An 18942-nucleotide genomic window follows, 5' to 3' on the forward strand; every position below is an offset into this window, starting at 1 on the left:
TATGGAAGCCTTGGTATTAGGTGGTTACTGTTTCAATGTATTTTTCACTTTAGTTCTGGTTTTCATTGTGCATACTTAATCATGCATTATTTCATTATGCATGGCTCTCAGCACACCCGCAGCCAAGAGATCATCAAACTGAAGGCAACATGGTTTAAAACAGAAATGTCAAGGGCACAGGCCCTCGCCATCTATGCAACTTGCATCTAGAACTACATCACTATAATCACTACAAATACCCCAACCCTGTTCCCCTTTAGCAACGAGCTGAAGGAGCACAGCATCACAACGCAGCGACAGCCCGCTTTTGCACCCAAAGCCTAGAATCCTCTCCAACCACGTGTTTGAGCTATACAAATACCACATACATACTATCGTTTATTATACATATTCATAAAATGCGTATTTAAGAGTAATCTTATACATACAATAACACATCTGAAAATATGATGCCTACGTTTCATAACTATACATTAATTCTCCAATAATCTTGCTACTATACTTGTGTTCTTCCTACATATTTATACTGCTAGTTCTTCCCTCTTTCTCTTTTCCTCACCCAACCTTAATTAGAAAGACATACGCTTTCTGAACACAAAGCAAACACTAATATGTATTCTTTTGTATACAACACTCATTTGCCGTTGTTGCAGTAAGAGAAGTTACAACATTCAGATTAGTAGTCTGTTTGCAATGCTTTTTATTTCTTTTTTTTTCCATTAATTTTGAAATTAAATGAAATAAAAATTGGCATTTGTAAAGCACCAACTGCCACTCCGCAAGGAGCATTCTGGCGCTGGTATGGAGGTGGGTGATTGCTCTGAACTTCTTAGATGCGAGGTATTGTGGCCCCAATTTGAGTGAGGCTCTGAAGGTGATAAGGAGAATCTTAAAGAATATTCAATTGTGCAGTGGGAGACGATGAAGGGTTTTCAGGGCTGCAGAAGCGGAGGACTTACGGGGAAGTTTTAAGACCAGCCGTGCTGCTGCGTGTTGGACTACTTGGAGTTTTTTAAGGTTTGTTTGATGGCTCCTGCCAGGAGACTGTTGTAGTAGTCTAGCCATGCCAGTATCAAGACTACCGATACTGATTTCCTTGCCGCAAGTGGGAGTAGGTTGAATAATTTTTTCAAAGATTTTATAAGGCTAAAGCAGGTCCCTGCAACCTTCAGTGCATGTGGTTTGAAACTGAGGGGGGAGTCAAACTGCACTCCTAAGTTTCTTGCCACTGTTACCATATCAGGTGGGGGTGACGTACCTTCTGGCCAGCACTCATCTGGCGAGAAAGAGACTTCTTTACCTATTTGTAAGATCTCCGTTTTTTCGGTGTTGCACTTGAGGTGGTTATCCTTCATCCACTGGAGGACCTTGGTGAAGCATCTCTCAAAATTGATTCGGCCTCCTTAGAGTTTTGGTCTAGGGATAAGATCATTTGGGTATCGTCTGTGTAGGACGTAACTTCGATCCCAAATGATGTTATTAGGGAGATGAGTGGGGTCATGTAGACATCAAATATCAGAGGACTTAATGAAGAGCCCTGTGGTACTCCTGTTGTGATGGTGCGTTCCACTGATAAGAAGTTTCCAAGGGACACAGCTTGCCTGCGCATGGAAAGAAACAATTTTAGTGCTGAATCAAAGGAGAGAGTGAGGACTAGGTAAGCCAGTCCGAATCCCCAGGATTATATGTAAATATCAAAGAGGACTAGCTATTTAGGGGGAAAAAAAGGGGGGAGACTCAATGAAGTACGCGTGCCAGCAAACCCATTGGTTTGTTCATGAAGCCCTCACCCACCAACCTAGTTGGTGGCATGCTTCATCATCGGGCTCACCACAGTGACACCGAATGTGTCCCGGGTCTGCTTCAACGCCAGATTACTGCAGAGCTGGTATGTTGCTGAGTGTGCAGTGTAATGGGTGAGAAAGTGAAGGTTAAAAAGCTATACAGTGGGTCCCAGTACCCAAGGGTAAGTAAATACATTTTAATTACTGGGCCCCTGTTAGCTACTAAAAAGGCAGACGGACGCGGTGGAGTACGGATTATGACCTCCAGCGTCCTGTGTGGTCTACGTGTTTCAGCCAGGTCTTTTGTTTTAAAACTGGCTTTCCTCAGGACCAAGTGAGTATGTGAATAAGGTGCAATACAAAATAAAAATACTAAATTATAGTGATTGTGTTGTTCTTTTCTCATGTGTCGCACTCCCTAAGGTGCGTTTATATGTTAGAGGGGGATTCCCTCTTGCTTTGACTGGCTATTAGCTGCAAAGAGCTTCTTGGGTCACCATGCAGAGAAAGAGACCGGGATTGCCGGTCTGGATCCTCCTTGGACCTGTCGTCCTTCTGCGGTGCCCGAAATGTTAGAGGGGGATTCCCTCTTGCTTTGACAGGCTATTAGCTGCAAAGAGCTTCCTTGGGTCACCATGCAGAGAAAGAGACCGGGATTGCCGGTCTGGATCCTCCTTGGACCTGTCGTCCTTCTGCGGTGCCCGAACTGAGGGCACCCTCAGTTCGGGCACCGCAGAAGGAGGACAGGTCCAAGGAGGATCCAGACCGGCAATCCCGGTCTCTTTCTCTGCATGGTGACCCAAGGAAGCTCTTTGCAGCTAATAGCCTGTCAAAGCAAGAGGGAATCCCCCTCTAACATATAAACGCACCTTAGGGAGTGCGACACATAAGAAAAGAACAACACAATCACTATAATTTAGTATTTTTATTTTGTATTGCACCTTATTCACATACTCACTTGGTCCTGAGGAAAGCCAGTTTTAAAACAAAAGGCCTGGCTGAAACATGTAGACCACACAGGACGCTGGAGGTCATAATCCGTACTCCACCGCGTCCGTCTGCCTTTTTAGTAGCTAACAGGGGCCCAGTAATTACAATTTATTTACTTACCCTCGGGTACTGGGACCCACTGTATAGCTTTTTAACCTTCACTTTCTCACCCATTACACTGCACACTCAGCAACATACCAGCTCCGCAGTAATCTGGCGTTGAAGCACACCCGGAACACATTCGGTGTCACTGTGGTGGGCCCGATGATGAAGCATGCCACCAACTAGGTTGGTGGGTGAGGGCTTCATGAACAAACCAATGGGTTTGCTGGCATGCGTACTTCATTGAGTCTCCCCCCTTTTTTCCCCCTAAATAGCTAGTCCTCTTTGATATTTACAAGAAACAATTTTAGCCATTCCAAGGCAGTGTGTGCGATACCGCATGATTTGAGCCTGGAGAGGAGGATGCTGTGTGATATGGAATCAAATGCGGCCGATAAGTCAAAAAGGATCAGCACAGCCTTCCTACCTCTGTCTGCAATCATTTTAAGAGAGTCCATGATTCATGAAGAGCTGTGGCGCAGCGACAGGGTGCCTGACTCCAGACCACGGGATTCACGGTTCGATCCCTGATGCCGGCGGCATGTTAGCCCAGCACCATGTGACTCTGGGCAATAGCTTGCTTAATCTTCCCGACGGCCCCCAGCGCCTTGACACTCTTGGGTAATTGTGCACTTTACAAATACTGGATTTCATGGAACTACTCCTTTTGCGGTGAAAGTGATCTAGCCTGAGATTCCACGTCTTCAATCTAGGGTCGAGGTAACCCTTGCCAGCCCAGGGAGTGATGGCGACATGACCAATCCTGCCCAGGATGCAATGCACGACTCAGCCAGAAGGAGGCGCTGCAGCACCTGCCATGATGTTGCACGACAACTCCAGGCATGCCCAGTCTATTTCTGGCTTGGAAAAGCACTGCCATACACTGGTGCCAAGGGGCACAAACGCTAAGACAAAGGCTGAAGCATAATCGGTTTTAATCACTGCAAAGCTGAATGTGCCTTTGTTTTTCAATACCTCTGAAACCAAAGTGCCTTTTTTTAGCTCAAACCCTCAAGTGCATTTATGTTTCAACACTTTTCAATCCTTCATGAATGAATGGGCAGCTTCACCGCAGCTTCACATGGGCCAGCCTTGGCATCGAGCTCACGGGTCTATATAGTAAACACTGTTAGTGCCACAGATATTAATGCCAAAGCATGGCGATGCCACTGTTGCCTCTCGTATTCTGGAGGGTGCGACTTTGCTGATGCAAAATAATAGCGCTAAGAGGCAGCTCGAAGGGCGTGGTAATTAACGCGTTTTCAAAAAAAGTCTGTTTTCAGTGTTTATAAACCCCGGATAATGATTTTAGCATTATTTTTATTGACAAACTGTTCACTCTGGCCATTCCAAACAAGATGCCCTTATGCACAGCGGAAATCCATTCGGCACTTGTTCTGTTTCCCCATCTCTAAAAAGCAGTGTGCTTTGACAAAGTCAGACAGAAAAATATTCAGCTTCGTGAAATGTCACTAAGATGAAAAAAGGTAGCTGTTGAGAGGCTGTGAGAGGTAGCAGGAATTACAGGAATCCCACGGCAGAAGGCCTCATGCCTCAGGAATCCAGCTTCCTGCTCAGGACATGTGGCTGCACAGACTGACAGCAGAGAAGGACTGTCAGGGGCACACGTCTGCCCACTGGCCTGTCTATCGCACGCGGTGGCTCTGGCCGCCACTGCCCTTCAATTGTAGGCACTTCAGAACGGCGCCACTGTAGAGATTCCGTAGTTTCTTCATAGCATTTTGACATCCCACAGCATCAAGGTGCACACTGCGATTTGTGGCCCAGTGTCACGACACATTGTACAACAGTAGACCCAGCCAGGGCCAGACCGGCCTATTGGGCAATCTGGCAGTGCCAGAAGGGCTGGTCTGACCGGTCAGTGGGTGAGACGTTTTTTGACTGTTACTGAGTCAGTTTTTTCTTGACATTTCTCTGATATTAAGACACAGATTGCCTGAAACAAGCACAAATGCATGCACTCACACCTATACAGCATTCTGTTTATAAATACAAAACGTTGCAGAACAGGTCCACTTTTTATTTATTTATCTCTTTCGCTAATGAGGGTCACTTTTAATTTGGTGCAATGTTCTACTTTCTGGTCCAGTTTGATGCTGGTCCCAGTAAGTGGACAGGGCATAATTAGGCAGGGGGTGTATGACAGGGCTATATTTCAGATCCGAGATGCTCCACAAAAAGTAGCGCATGACCGGAGCATTTTTTGGGCCTCCGTGGTTCCCGTACCTGACAGTTCGAGTATCTGCCATAGGTTGAATTTAGCAGGTTCATATTGGTAACGTGGGCATTCGGGAAATGGCCGAAGGGCCGGTAGCCGAGTTCCAGCTGTGGGCTGCCTTTTGGGCATCCTGGGGGTTGTCTGTGGTGTTAGGATGCCGCCAGCGGCCCCGTAGGTGCCTGAGTGGCCTTTCTAGAGGCAGATGGGCCGGCCCATTAATGTATGCAGATTGAGCAAGGGCAGGGGGCCTGAGCAGAAGTAATCTCACTTGCATTCATGTGTGGCTCAGCAGTGTGAACTAAACTGTGCATTTTTTAATCAAAGTGAAGTTAATAAAAGATGCCCACCAACCCCTTTCTTTTCATAAAACTTAACTGAAGCAGTGTTTTGCGGAAAGGCAATACGTAAATGTGGGCCCCTTTTTTTTGGTGTGCCCGGGCCGATATTTGATTCCAATCCAACCCTGGAATGTGGCCGTGGTATTCCTAGTCAAATGAGCTTAGAATTAATTTGGGTTTCCGTGGTCCAGGGACCTCACCCGAGGTTGTTTCTCCCTTGCAGAAATACGATTGTTCTTGACTTCTGAAATTACCAGATCTGCATGCCAGCAGACGGTGCTCAGCTTTAAAAATGTCTGTGATTGCCAAGTTCCTAAGAGGAGTGCCAGGAAATTGTGTTTAAAAAATGCAAAACGCGAAACTACCTGTATCACAATGCCAAGCAAGAAATTGGTGTAAATAAAAAATGGGAAGCCTCCCTCTTCTAACGGGGTGCACGTGCTTTAACAGACAGCTAATTTGTAAGAGTAAAACACCGCCATGGTTTTTTCCCTTTTATGTTCCCCTGGCTCACAATCTGACATATTGGATGCTTGGGGAATAGGGTAGTGACAAAGCAATGTCTTCTCTTTATGCGATGCAACTGTTAGGTCTCACCGATGCCCTGCTCAGGCCTTAACATTTATGAGCGTCCAATCCTGCTCCTCAGCACGGACAATGGAGACTTCACTTTCATTTATAGAAACCTCGGATTGGCACCACTTTTCAGAGAGCCTTTTACAATAGCGATCATATTAAAAGTGACGCACTGGCGGCGCAAGGGACTTGTAAATAAACCCCATTGTTTTTATTACAAGTGTCATGTCATTGCAACATTACGTCCTTCATGTTAGTTAAAAAAAAAAAAATAATTAAACGTAGAGTGACTCTAGCCCCTAGTAGTAACATCTAAAAAAATTTAGCAGACATACGCACATGCAGCAATCCCAAACTACAAGGCTGACACCTTCTAACACCTCCATTTTGTGACGAGTCTGCTGTAAAGTCTATAAAATGGAATATTCATTGTGAAGTCTTCCTTCTTGCTAAAGCTGTAATTTAACTATACTCAAAGTCTCCTCCTTAACTCCTCGCACTACGTGCAGTCTGTCATTCCGCTGACAGGCGCCTAGAGGCACTGAAGCAAGCAAGGCGCACCAATAAATCTCTCAAACGCTCACTCACCTGAGGGTGGCCCGAGTCATTGAAGTGTTTAACCTGCACGTCACACAACGGACTAGTTGTTTTTCTTACCATACCGTGTTTTCACAAAATACATCATTGTTTGTGGTATCAATTAACTCGGTGACCGTTCGTCACATGAGTAAAGGGGAGACCCAGCCTCAGACCCCCACCACCCCTCAACTAGGAGCGAGTCAGAGCTGGTAAGATGTAATCGGAAACTTCCACTTCGCCAACGGGGGGTCTGCCCATCGCACATGGCACACACAGCAGAACATCGTCTCTAGGCAGCTCCCACATCTTAGAACAAAGACTGAGTGTGGTGCTCCCCAGCCCATTTGTGTATATGGCACTGATAGGGGCAAAGATTTTGAAAATAGTTAACTATTCTGTTCAGGATTGTAACGATGCTTCGTTGTTTTGCCTGGTGCTCGTAGTAGCACAGAAATCAATCACAGTGTCGCACTGCCAAATCAAAAGTAAGCCATGCTACGAAACATTCTTTTGCTGTTGGTCATGAGCTTAAAGAACAAGTTACTTACCTTCGGTAATGCCTTATCTGGTAGAGACTACATCTATCCGCTGATTCCTTACCTTTCGAAATTCCCCAGGCCGGAAGATTTTTCCCAAGCAGTACACCTGCACGCCAGTAGGTGGCGTCTATCAGCCCGCATCCGTCATTGCCGATGTCCGCGCCAAAAGGGACGTCGCAATACCTATATAGGTGCCAACCAGGTGGGTTGACGTCAGTTTCTTTTCATGACTTTCCATGCCATAAGCGCAGAGCCATGAAGAACACGGACCACAGGTGTATCAAAACTAGGGCCCTGAAAGGAGTTATCCCTATCCCTAGAAATCTGTTTGCAGAGAGGGGATGATGGGTGGGTCGGTAAGGAATCTGTGGCTAGATAAAATCTCTACCAGATAAGGCGTTACCAAAGGTAAGTAACTTGTTCATCTGATAGAGACTTCTAGCCACAGATTCCTTACCTTTTCAATAGATAAGGATATGGCCTAACGGCTAGGGCAGTCGACTTCGGAGCTGGGGAATCAGGTTCGAGTCTCTGCAATGACGCTCAACATCCTGTGATTCTGGGCAACTCTCTTAATCTCCCTGTGCCTAACAAGAATGAATGTGTCCGACTATAACGCAACTGGTGCTCATGTAAAGTGCTCTGATACCTTCAGGTCAAGTTCGCACTATATAAAACTCCACAAAGAATAGATACCAAAGCAATACCATCCCCGGAGGAGGGTCTGCAAACTAATTTCAAACAAGAAAGTCCTGCAGGACAAAACAGACAAAGTGCCCATCCCTGAAGACTTGACTGTCCAGGCAGTGTGTTTGGCAAACGTGTGCAGGGAAGTCCATGTTGCTGCCTGACAGATGTTCAGGACTCGAACTCCACAAGCTAACTCAGTTGTCTCAGCTTTAGCTCTGGTGGAATGAGCTTGTAAGTCTTCAGGAGGCTGCTTCTTGGCCAGTGTGTAGCAGATTTTGATGAAGAGAACAACCCATCTGGAAATGGTCTGCTTCTGCACTGTCCAACCTTTCTTTCCATCAACATAACCCATGAAAAGTCATTTGTCCACTTGGAACTCTTATGTGCATTCAATGTAGAATCAAAGTGCCCTTTTTGAGTCCATATAGCAGCCTCTCGTCTTCTTTAAAAGGATGTGGAGGACCATAAAAGGTAGGCAAGGTGATAGATTTACCTTCATGAAAATTGATTACCACTTTTGGTAGAAAGGAGGCCCTTGTGCAAAGCATTACTTAGGATAGACTGAGAGGTAAGGCGGACTAAATGTTAAGGCCTGAAGCTTACTCACTCTACAAGCAGATGTAATCACCACAAGGAAGGCTGTTTTAAGTGTGAGGGAACAATTGTGTAGGGGCTTGAAAGGAGCGCATATCAAAAAAGTTAAAAACAAATCAAGGTCGCATTGAGACATAATGAATGGGGAAGGAGGAAAGAGATTACTTAGACCTTTGAGGAACCTATATACAATAGGGGACTTGAACAAAGAGTGTTGATCAGGCAACCGCAAGAAGGCAGAAATAGCACATAGATAGCCCTTGAGAGTGCCCAGAGCAGAGCCCTGCTGGGCAAGAGAAAGAATGAAAAGCAGAACTTCAGAAAGAGGGGCAGAAAGAGAATCAACTGATTTATCTGCACACCATGCCACCATTTTTTTCCAATGGAAGGTGTACACCGTCTTGGTGGAGGACCGCTTGGCTGCCAAGATGACATTCCAGACTTTGAGGGGAAGGTCAAAAGCTGTCAGCTGTTGCCACTCAATCTCCACGCAAGAAGACGAAGAGTGGACAGGGTTGGGTGGAGAACCTTCCCATGCTGCTGCAAGAGATCTTCTAGAAGGGGGAGCCTGATTGGAGGATCGATGGTCATGCTCAGAAGCTCAGGATACCAGACTCTCCATGCATCTGAGAGGGAGTCGGGTGTGTCAATGGTTGATGGTGAACCCCAGCTGGCACAGAAGGTTCGCCGTAGTCTGGAGGTGCACTACATTTTTTTGTTCCGTACTATTATCAGTGCTCCGCACCGTCATTGTGTTACATGCTGCTGGGATTGTTGAAGACTAGCTGGATCATTTCCTCTATTCTAATAGGAGGCATACATATGCAATGTTTTTATAGTCATGCAATAGGTTATTTTCTTGCAAATTCCTGAGTCAACCACTCTAGGCTGTGGGATGGCAAAACTGAGAAAATCTACCGGCCAACAGACCCGGTCTTGCCCCAAGCAGCAGCTAGGTGTTTTTTCAATGCGTTTCTAGGTTTCTGATTCATGCAGAACTGGAATGGCAATAGAGGCTTTTACAAAAATATGGACAATTTCTTACCATTGGTCCAGGAGGGCCAGGTGGGCCGGCGGATCCGTCCTTGCCAGGCACTCCCTGCATGAAGAGAGGACAGGACATACACAAGTCAGTTTCAAGCAAACATATCATGTCCAAAATTAGGACTCGAGCACTGATAGCATTATTCCCAGATGAGAAATCGGTATGTACATGTAACCCACACACACCTCTTTCGTCCATGAGGTGCTAATGAGAACTTTCAAGGAGGTGATTCTTTTCCTCCTTTCATCATCTAAATTGATGCAAAAATTTGCAAACTTTCTTTAAAACATTAAATAAAGTTATACAAATGATTTCTTATCTCCAAAGGAATATTTTATAAATCACTCATTAATATATCATTATCCTTTTTATGAAAGTCAAATATTTAAACCTACTACACCGATTAGCTAGATATTCTGGGTTAGCCACATAGATTCTAGACCTAGTACAATGACTATTAGTTTTCCGTTCTAGGTATACTATACTGACCCCACCCCGCTCCATCCTCAAGATGTAAAACTCTATATCTAGATTCTAAACAGACCACATTGAGGGCCAGATGTAGGTAATCCCAGATTACCGATTCTTAAATACCGAATCATACCGATTCGGTATTTAAGAACTGGCAATCGGGATGTAGGTAATTTTACCGATTTAATTACCGAATCGGTATGATTCGGTAATTACCGAATCGGTATTTACCGATTCAGTAATTGCCATTCATTCATATGGGCCTGGAGGCCCATAGGAATGAATGTCAATTACCGATTCGGTAATTGGGGGAAACATTGAAGGGTGGCAGGGTGTCACTTTGACACCCTGTTGCACCCCTCAATTGTGCATGGGTGCACATGTTGCAGACATACATGCCCTTAGGGCATGTATGTCTGCAACATGGCACTGATTAACCGCATGCGTGCGGTCGGAATTCCGCTCGTACGCGGAGATTTCCGAAAGCGCATGTTACGTGACGAGCTGGGCTCGTCATCAGCGTAGCAGGTGGCTACCTCATGACGAGCCCAGCTCGTCATCAGCGTGGAAGGGGTCAAAAAGCAAAAGAAATGCTTTTTAAAGGGTTTTCATAATCTGGTAAATTAAGAATTCGTAAACCCCTGTAGCACTGATTACAGTGCTACCTATATGTCAAAATACAGATTCGGTAATTATACCGATTATGTATTTTACCGATTGTTAAAATTATCGAATCTGTATTTTAACATGCCCCTACATCCCAAACTCCAAATACCGGTCGGTAACGGCTGAAATCGACCGTTACCGACCGGTATTTGCCTTCCTACATCTGGCCCTGAGTTCCTAGACATGCAACACGGGTTATCTAGAGAAACTGAAGGCACAGACATGAAAGCTTTGAGACAGACAGACAAACTAGCAGACACCTAGTATAAACATTTATTTATGTGAAGTATTTGTAAAACAGGAACCTAGCCACCGGACCAAAAGAGTGAATTACAGATGGCACAGGTAGCCCAGAACCACACAATGGAGGTAAACAGTAGGGAAAAGGCTATAACAGTTATTAGGCAGGTGAACTTAAAAGGGAAGCAGAGGAGTATTTAAACTGGCATAGACAGACAAGCAGACAGGTAGGTAGATAGATAGATAGATAGATAGATAGATAGATAGATAGATAGATAGATAGATAGACAGACAGACAGACAGACAGACATACATACATACATACATACATATTGGCCTCTCTGCAATTCAACTTTATAACTCTAGTAGTGATTTCCAGCTCTTATATTTCATGTACAGAAAAACTCCCTAACTGGGGCGTCTTTTGTCCATTTTTACGCCGTTGCTTTAAGGCCTGCCCTCTCTTAGGGGTCTTAGTGTAAATGGACCGAGACCCCGTGTTTCCCTGCAGTGCCGGTTGCTGCAGCAGAGAAAAACCAGTTTCAAGAATATTGAATAATATATAATATTGCATGTTCCTTACCCTGGGGCCTTGGCTCCCATCTCGTCCAGGTGACCCCGAGCCTCCTGGGATGCCCTGGACACAACAAAACAAATCACATTTAGAAACGAGACTTTTCCATGATTGTCGCTCCCTCGCTGATTACTGAAGCTGCTCGGTGTGGGCGCGCTCCCAGGTGCGGGCTGCAGGCACGTGCGTGCGCGTGACTGCGCGTGCTGCAGCGATGCATGACGCGAAGGGCCCTGCAGCGCGCCCTCCAGGGCCACTCTTATCATCACACTGCCTCATATGCACCTCCCTTTAATAAACATCTGTATCACACACCCATTTCCAAACAATCGCCCGTCGCAATGTCAGCCCGCCTGCGGCGCGTGCCGAAATCTCGACCACGAGTGTCGCTAAAACGTGTATTTTTGCACAAATAGAATTCCAGCTTCATGCACTGCTGGGACATTAGGCAACTATAAAGGTACATACCTGCTGGCCAGGAAGACCCAGATCTCCCTTGTCTCCTTTCTCTCCTTGTGGTCCCTGTCGAGACAGAGTTGGATGTAGTCACTGCACATACCATGTACACAGGAGGCACATACCACTGCATTCACCGCCCCCGATGTGCGGTTCACTCAAATTAGTGAACACGGGAGAGACAGAGAGAGAGAGAGGGAGAGGGTGAGAGAGAGAGAGAGAGAAAGAAGGGGAGAAAGAGAGAGAGGGAGAGAGAGTGAAAGAAGGAGAGAGAAAGAAAGAGAGAAAGAAAGAGAGGGAGATTATGAGAGAGAGAGTAGGAGAGGGAGGGAGAGAGAGAGGGGGAACGAAAGTGAGGGAGAGAGAGAGAGAGAGAGAGGAAGAGGGGGGTGAGAGAGAGAAAGAAGGAGAGAGAGAGAGCAAGAAAGAGAGAAAAGGGAGAGAGAGAAAGAAGGAGAGAGAGAGAGAGCAAGAAAGAGAGAGAGGGAGATAAAGAGAGAGGGAGATAAAGAGAGAGAGGGGGAGAGAGCAAGAAACAGAGAGAGGGAGAGAAAGAGAGAGACAGAGAGAGAGACAGAGAGAGACAGAGAGGGAGAGCGAGAGAGACAAAGAGAGAGGGAGAGAGACAAAGAGAGAGCAAGACAGAGAGAGAGAGAGAGAGCGAGTAAGGAGAGAGAGAGAGAGAGACGAGAGCGAGAGAGAAAGACAAAGAGAGAGAGAGAGAGAAAGAGAGGGAGAGGCAAATAGAGAGGGAGAGAGGCAGAGAGAGAGAGAAAGAGAGAGAGAGAGAGAAAGAGAGGGAGAGGCAAATAGAGAGGGAGAGAGGCAGAGAGAGAGAGAAAGAGAGAGAGAGAGAGAGAAAGAGAGGGAGAGGCAAATAGAGAGGGAGAGAGGCAGAGAGAGAGAGAAAGAGAGAGACAGGGTGAGACAGAGAGAGAGAGTAAGAGAGCCAGAGAAATAGAGAGAAAGAAAGAGAGCAAGGGAGAGAGAAAGATAGAGAGGGAGAGAGAGAGACAGAGAGAGAGAAAGAGAAAGGGGAGAAAGATAGGGGATAAAGAAAGAGACAAAGAGAGAGAGAGGGATAGAGAGAGAGAGAAAGAGGGGGCGAGAAAGAGAGAGAGGGAGAAAGAGAGAGAGGTGGATAGAGAAAGCGATAGAGAGAGAGAGAGAGAAAGAGTGAGGGAGAGAGAGAGAGAGAAAGAGAGAGGGAGAGAGAGAGGGAAGGAGAAAGAAAGAGAGAGAGAAATAGAGAGAACATTTGGGTATTTGGCTTCAGGTTACTGTTTCCTCAACTTCTGAAATTAATCATTACATTCATTATGTACCAAGCAGATTCCTGGGGTCTAGGAAGAAAAATGTGTTATCATCTGCAAATCATATTTATCAACCTGTTTAAAGAAAATGTGTAAAATGCAACTGCTAGTATTCAACGTGGGTTTTGTCTGTCAACACCAACGAAACATCTGTTTAAATATGTGCGAGGGATACTGTCTTTAGTTGTTGTAAAAAGTAGCCAGATTCTCACACTTACAGACATATATTCATAGATACATATTTATGTATTTGTATACAGATTACAGAGTAGCTCAACAGTCTAACACAAGGTTGCATGTCAAATCAAGTAATCCAGTTCTCTACAATGAATTGGTCTGCAAGACAAGTGCCAGGCTTGCAAATCCCCCTTAACACTATGAAATGTTGATTTCATTTAATTCTTCAAGAGCTATAGCAAGGTCCCAAAATTGAGTGTATCATCCATCTTTATGAAGGTTTCTGGCCAATACACATTAGTTCACCAATTTCTCCAACATTCTCAGTTTTACCAAATGTTTCCTGTGCACGCTGCACAACCATTCCTGTATAATTGTAACGATTTATAAAGTGGTGACATTAATCAGTGTCCAGCCTACGTGTGCCATTATTAAACATAACTGCTCACCTCTTTTGTAATTTAAAACGAATGTGGTGATTGCAGTAGAAAGATTGTCATTTTTCATGGCACTGTTGATTAAGTGAGTGAAGTAGCTAAGTACAGATAATATGAAACATCCCTTGTTTCAAGAATTTTAGAAATGGGGAACTTGACGAGGGGACAGGGACAATGTATTACTCATAGGCTGAAGCATAGACTAGTTGGGAAGAATCTCTGATGAAATGTCTAATTTTTCCATGGTTGCCACTTCATAAACCCGTTGTTAGCTCAAGTGGGCGTAGGCATGCTAAATTAAGTTTATGTCGGCCTCATCTGCAAGTGATGCCAACACTTCCATGTTCTTAAGGTAGATCTGCACCTCTGCAATTTATTTTTTATGTGATTAGACAATAAAAAATGATCCTTTGGTTGAACAATTTCGTATGTCTAAAGTTTGCCTTTCCTTAGAATACTTCCCTTGTTAGGTCCAAGCCTACCAGAGAGTGCAGCTGTCTAGTTTGCTAAAGACATCTTGGGGACATTCGGAAAGCTTCCACTGGAATGTATTGCAACTCACATGTGCTTGGTTTCTATTTGCTGGTTTAATTTGTTTTAGGCTGTCCAGTTTGAGTTAATGCTTCCCGTAGAGCACAACCTAGTTACTGTATCCTTTCACCTCTGTTTGATTTCTGTAATCAGGCCTTTAAATCTTGCACTTATCTAGTCACAGTTACTGTGCATTTAAAGACAGAGGTCAAATGTCAGGCTCTATCCTCTAAAGGACCTTGATGTTTACCTTTCTTTCTCTGACTTCAAAGTGAGAGGTTTTATGAGACAATCATTCTGGTAACTGGAGGTGTTCTGCAGGAAGGCTGTAGGATGTTATTTTATTCTAGCTCACAACAAAACGTAAATGTTTGTAAATTAACTGTGAAGATATTTAAGAATATACCAGAATTAGGATAGCACAAAAGAAGCAAATTCTTTTGGTAATTCTGAAGTGTGGTGGAAACAAATATGAGCAAAACAAAACAATACACTAGGTGATGACATTTCCACATATTATCATTTGTGTGCTGTATACCTTGATCAGTAAAACTGGATGTTTGTGCAAATGTAATGGTCATTTCAATTGAAGATATGTTGTTTGTAATGGCACACCCTGTGCACTCCACTTTACACCACTCCACTCTAATTGCACCACTCCAAGCCACTGCACACTGCTCTCCACCACTTCTCCAGGCCGCCTCACTTTGCACCACTTCACTCTACTCTGCACCACTCTACTCTATGCCAATGCACTCGACACCACTCTACTCTACACTGTACCGCTGCACTCCACACCACTCCAGTCTAGTCTACTCCACTCTGCAACACTGCACTCAATGTCTACGTTAGTGCACTCTACTCTGTACCACTCCACTTTACGCCATTGCACTCTATGCCAATCCATCCTGCGCCACTTTTATATACTCTGCACTCTACTCTGCACCACTCTATTCTATGCCACTGTACTGCATTCTATGTCAATGGACTGTATGTCTCCTCACTCTAATCCACTCTACTCTCCATCACTCCACTGCACTCTAAGCCACTCTAGTTTACTTTGCACCACTGCACTCTATGCCACTCTGCTCTACTTTTTGCCACTGCACTCAACACTGCACCACTCCACTCTACCCTGCATCACTCCACTCTATGCCACCTCACTCTACTCTGAAACAAGTTACTCTACCAGTGCACTCTATGTCAGTCTACAGCACTTCACTGCACTGTATGCCACTCTACTCTACACCACTGTACTCTACCTCACACCACTCCACTCTACCCTGCATAACTCCACTCTACTCCACTCTTCAACACTGCACTGTATGCCACTGCAATCTACACTACACTCTGCGCCACTCTATTCTTCCCCACTCTGCTTCTAAACCACTGCACTCTACGCCAATTCACTCTACACCACTTTACTCAAAACTAACGCACTCTACACCGCTACACTCTATGCCAATCTACTCTGCACCAGTGTATTCCACGCCACTCTATGACACTCCACTCCATTAAACTCGAATCCACTCTACAACACTGTACTCCACTTATAAAACTCTACAACACTCTACTCCACTCTGCGATGCTCTATGCTACTCCCTCTATGACACTGCATGCCACTTTACTCCACTCTATTCTACGACACACTACTCCAATGTACACCACTCCTCAAATCAATCAGTCAGGGTTGGTAAAGCGCAACTACTCACCTGTGAGGGTCTCAAGGTGCTGGGGGGAAGGGGGCAGCTCCGTTGAGTGCTGATGCCATCCGAAAAGCCAGGTCTTGAGGTCTTTCCTGAACTGGGGCAATGTGGGAGATTGCCGGAGGTGACAGGGTGTTCAGTTCTAGGACACTCCAAACCACTCTCCTGTACGCCATTAACTTTTAGCCATGTTTGACAGCAGCCACAATGGTGTATAACATGGCTAAAACCCATTGGCAAAGTCAATAGTTCTTGCATTGGCTTTGCCAATGCTTGTTTGACTATTCGATCTCACAGCTAAAGCTGGATCCATTTATATGAATACTTAATTAAGAGTTAATACGGACACTATTGTGCACGGGTCAATAGGTGTTTTACAGTGAGTAGTGTTGCCAAGATCTTGTGAGACACCTGGTTGGGTTGCTGTCCCTTTTCATAGCAAGTTAAGCAGGAACAAAACACTAACTATGCAGTTAGATGTTAGAAACTTTGACACACTGCACTTTTGTTACTTCCTTGGCACCTCAAAGCCGAGGAGACTTGCTGCGGGAGAAAGGGGTCAGCTAAACATCCCTAATAAGACATTGTATCAGTCAATCACTCCATGTTATTCAACAAGCTATGGGTGGGAGTGAGAAAAACATTTATATTTACAAAGATGGGAGATTACTTGATCACAAAGGACATCACCAAACTGACTCCTCCAGATCAAGGGCCCATAGATGACTCAAGAAGATTCCTAACCTCCTTCGTCTAAATCTACGAAGACAAGTTAATCTCCAAAGATGCTTTGACATTGTTGCTAGGATACGAGCAACAGGTAAGGCTTGAATGATTGCAGGAATATCCGAGCATATATTATTTAGTGTGAAAAGCTTACTCCTTTGCCTGTAGCATTACCCAAATGTGGCCATGAACGAAAAAAGGAGGGGTGTCTTCCCTGATTTAGTGGGTAAATGGAACACCTGCCGCACATGACTAGTGAAGTCTTAAACTCGTTTCTGCCTGGATTTGTGAAATATGCCACATCTGAAGATGTATCTTTTATTTGTAGACTGTCCCCACAAACCTCATGCTGCACTGAGCCCCCAAGAGAGCCCCAGGCAGTTCAGAATACTCTGAAATGGACTTGTAGTATAATCTAATAATGAACAAGCGTGAGTAGGTCATACAGTGCTCAGTGGTCCCATATGAGTTCCCGCTCTGGTCCATATGATTTAATGTGTGATTGAAACCACTCCAGGCTCTCCTGGTTGGGCCGGTAAAGGGGTTCATAGCAAACGGATAATATCCAGCGATTACTCTGCTCATTCGGAAACCCAGGGCTGATACAACACGGTCCAATATCTATCTGGGAGTTTTCGGAGAATGGATGGAGCAGTGGAGCAGAAGTAGTTGTTGTGGAACTCCGACAAAAATAAGGTGTGTTTATGAGTTACAGCAGGTACTAAGCACAGTTTATCAAGACTAAGAAGACTCTGTTAAGAGATGAAATGCTACATACATTCAACAAGGGTAAATAACTTTTTGTGAACTAAGGGTTGTCGCTGGAGCAATATGTTGGCCGGGTGATGCACAGACTATTGCAATGCATGAACCTAGTCCAACCCTACTTCTTCCTTAAAGTGAAGGGAAGACCAGCAGTGGCACATGCCATCGTCTGCTCCCAATCAGATCACCCAACATGCAGCTGCTCGCTGCCCCAAGGACACTGACGTGAAGGCAACCGAAGACCTATAACACAGAAAAAAGGGCAGTGGTGGCAACGGGAAGAACTGGGCACCTGTATGATGAGGCGATCTGGCTGCCAGCCAGCTGCACCCAAGAGGAAGTTTAAAGCTGTAGCTCTAGAGCACAAATGTATGCGATCAACAGCACCAAAACAAATAGAGGACAAAACAAAATAGCATATTCCTTTATGACCACTAACATCACTCACACTCAATAAAGTCTAAGGGCAGAGCGTTAACCGCTTCAGATGTCTTGGATGCACAGTGTGCAAAGCTACGCAACACGTTTAAGCATCTAGGAGCTACGGATCTACCCCGTAAGGGATGGGTCCATTTTGGGTACCCAGCAAAAAATGATAATCCAGGCTCTACCACGAGAGTCAGGACCAAGGATAGGCTCAAGGCTTCCCTTTACTCTCAGTTGTAAGAAGGGGCAGACACGTGTTCCTCTCATTCAGATCAGATGGCTGCACCAACCTGTGTCACCTCTTTCTACAACGGTGACCGGTGGGACCAGGACAGGTGATACTCCAGTACAGCATCCCTTAAGTAAAACAAGATTCTTTGTACTTTTCAAGTGAACCATAGAGCAAGGCAATAAAACAATACTTGGGCAGGCAGAAATCCAATGTTCAGGACCGGGTGCTATAACAGAAGCCCCAGTGGTTTCAGCAACATCTGCAGATGGAGTAGCACTATGTTCGAAACTAAGCAGAATGGTGCACCCAGGGATATACAAGTCTACAAAGCCTCGGTTTTGTAAAAAATATTCTTTTATTCAATTTTTATATAATGCATAACATCCATCACACGACCATCTAGCCAACGCGTTTCATTCAAAAAGACATTTGAACTTCATCAGGGGTTTTTTGTGTTAATAATCACGGTGTTGAGGTATATCATGAGGATGAGAAAAGCAGCGGCTGCCGCAGTGCTACTGAACTCTGGCAGGTCACTGAGTACTTCCACATGGCGGCTGGACCGGAACCAGTCTCAAGACAAGCAACTCCTTATGGTGGATGAAAAATTGGTATCGATTAGGGAACCCTACTGCCCATTTCAATATTGGATTAACCGCAACTCGTTGCCAAACGTGGCCTAGGAACATTGATATCACTGAGTTGTATCTTGCCGAACATGGTTATTGACTATGGATACTGCTAATTCA

General features: G+C 45.0%; 1 protein-coding gene across 1 annotated transcript in view; it reads right to left on the reverse strand.

The window, feature by feature from the left end:
- COL14A1 (collagen type XIV alpha 1 chain) overlaps positions 1-18942 on the reverse strand; it is a 559513-nt gene that overhangs the window by 41839 nt on the left and 498732 nt on the right. Inside the window, exons 39-41 of the mRNA XM_078686835.1 lie at positions 11893-11946; positions 11437-11490; positions 9477-9530 (exon numbers count right to left, since the gene is read on the reverse strand). Coding sequence (XP_078542961.1) covers positions 9477-9530; positions 11437-11490; positions 11893-11946 — 162 coding nt within the window. The remainder of the gene's footprint in view (positions 1-9476; positions 9531-11436; positions 11491-11892; positions 11947-18942) is intronic.

The sequence above is a fragment of the Lissotriton helveticus genome, chromosome 4_1 (genome assembly GCF_964261635.1).
Source record: "Lissotriton helveticus chromosome 4_1, aLisHel1.1, whole genome shotgun sequence".
Classification (NCBI taxonomy): domain Eukaryota; kingdom Metazoa; phylum Chordata; class Amphibia; order Caudata; family Salamandridae; genus Lissotriton; species Lissotriton helveticus.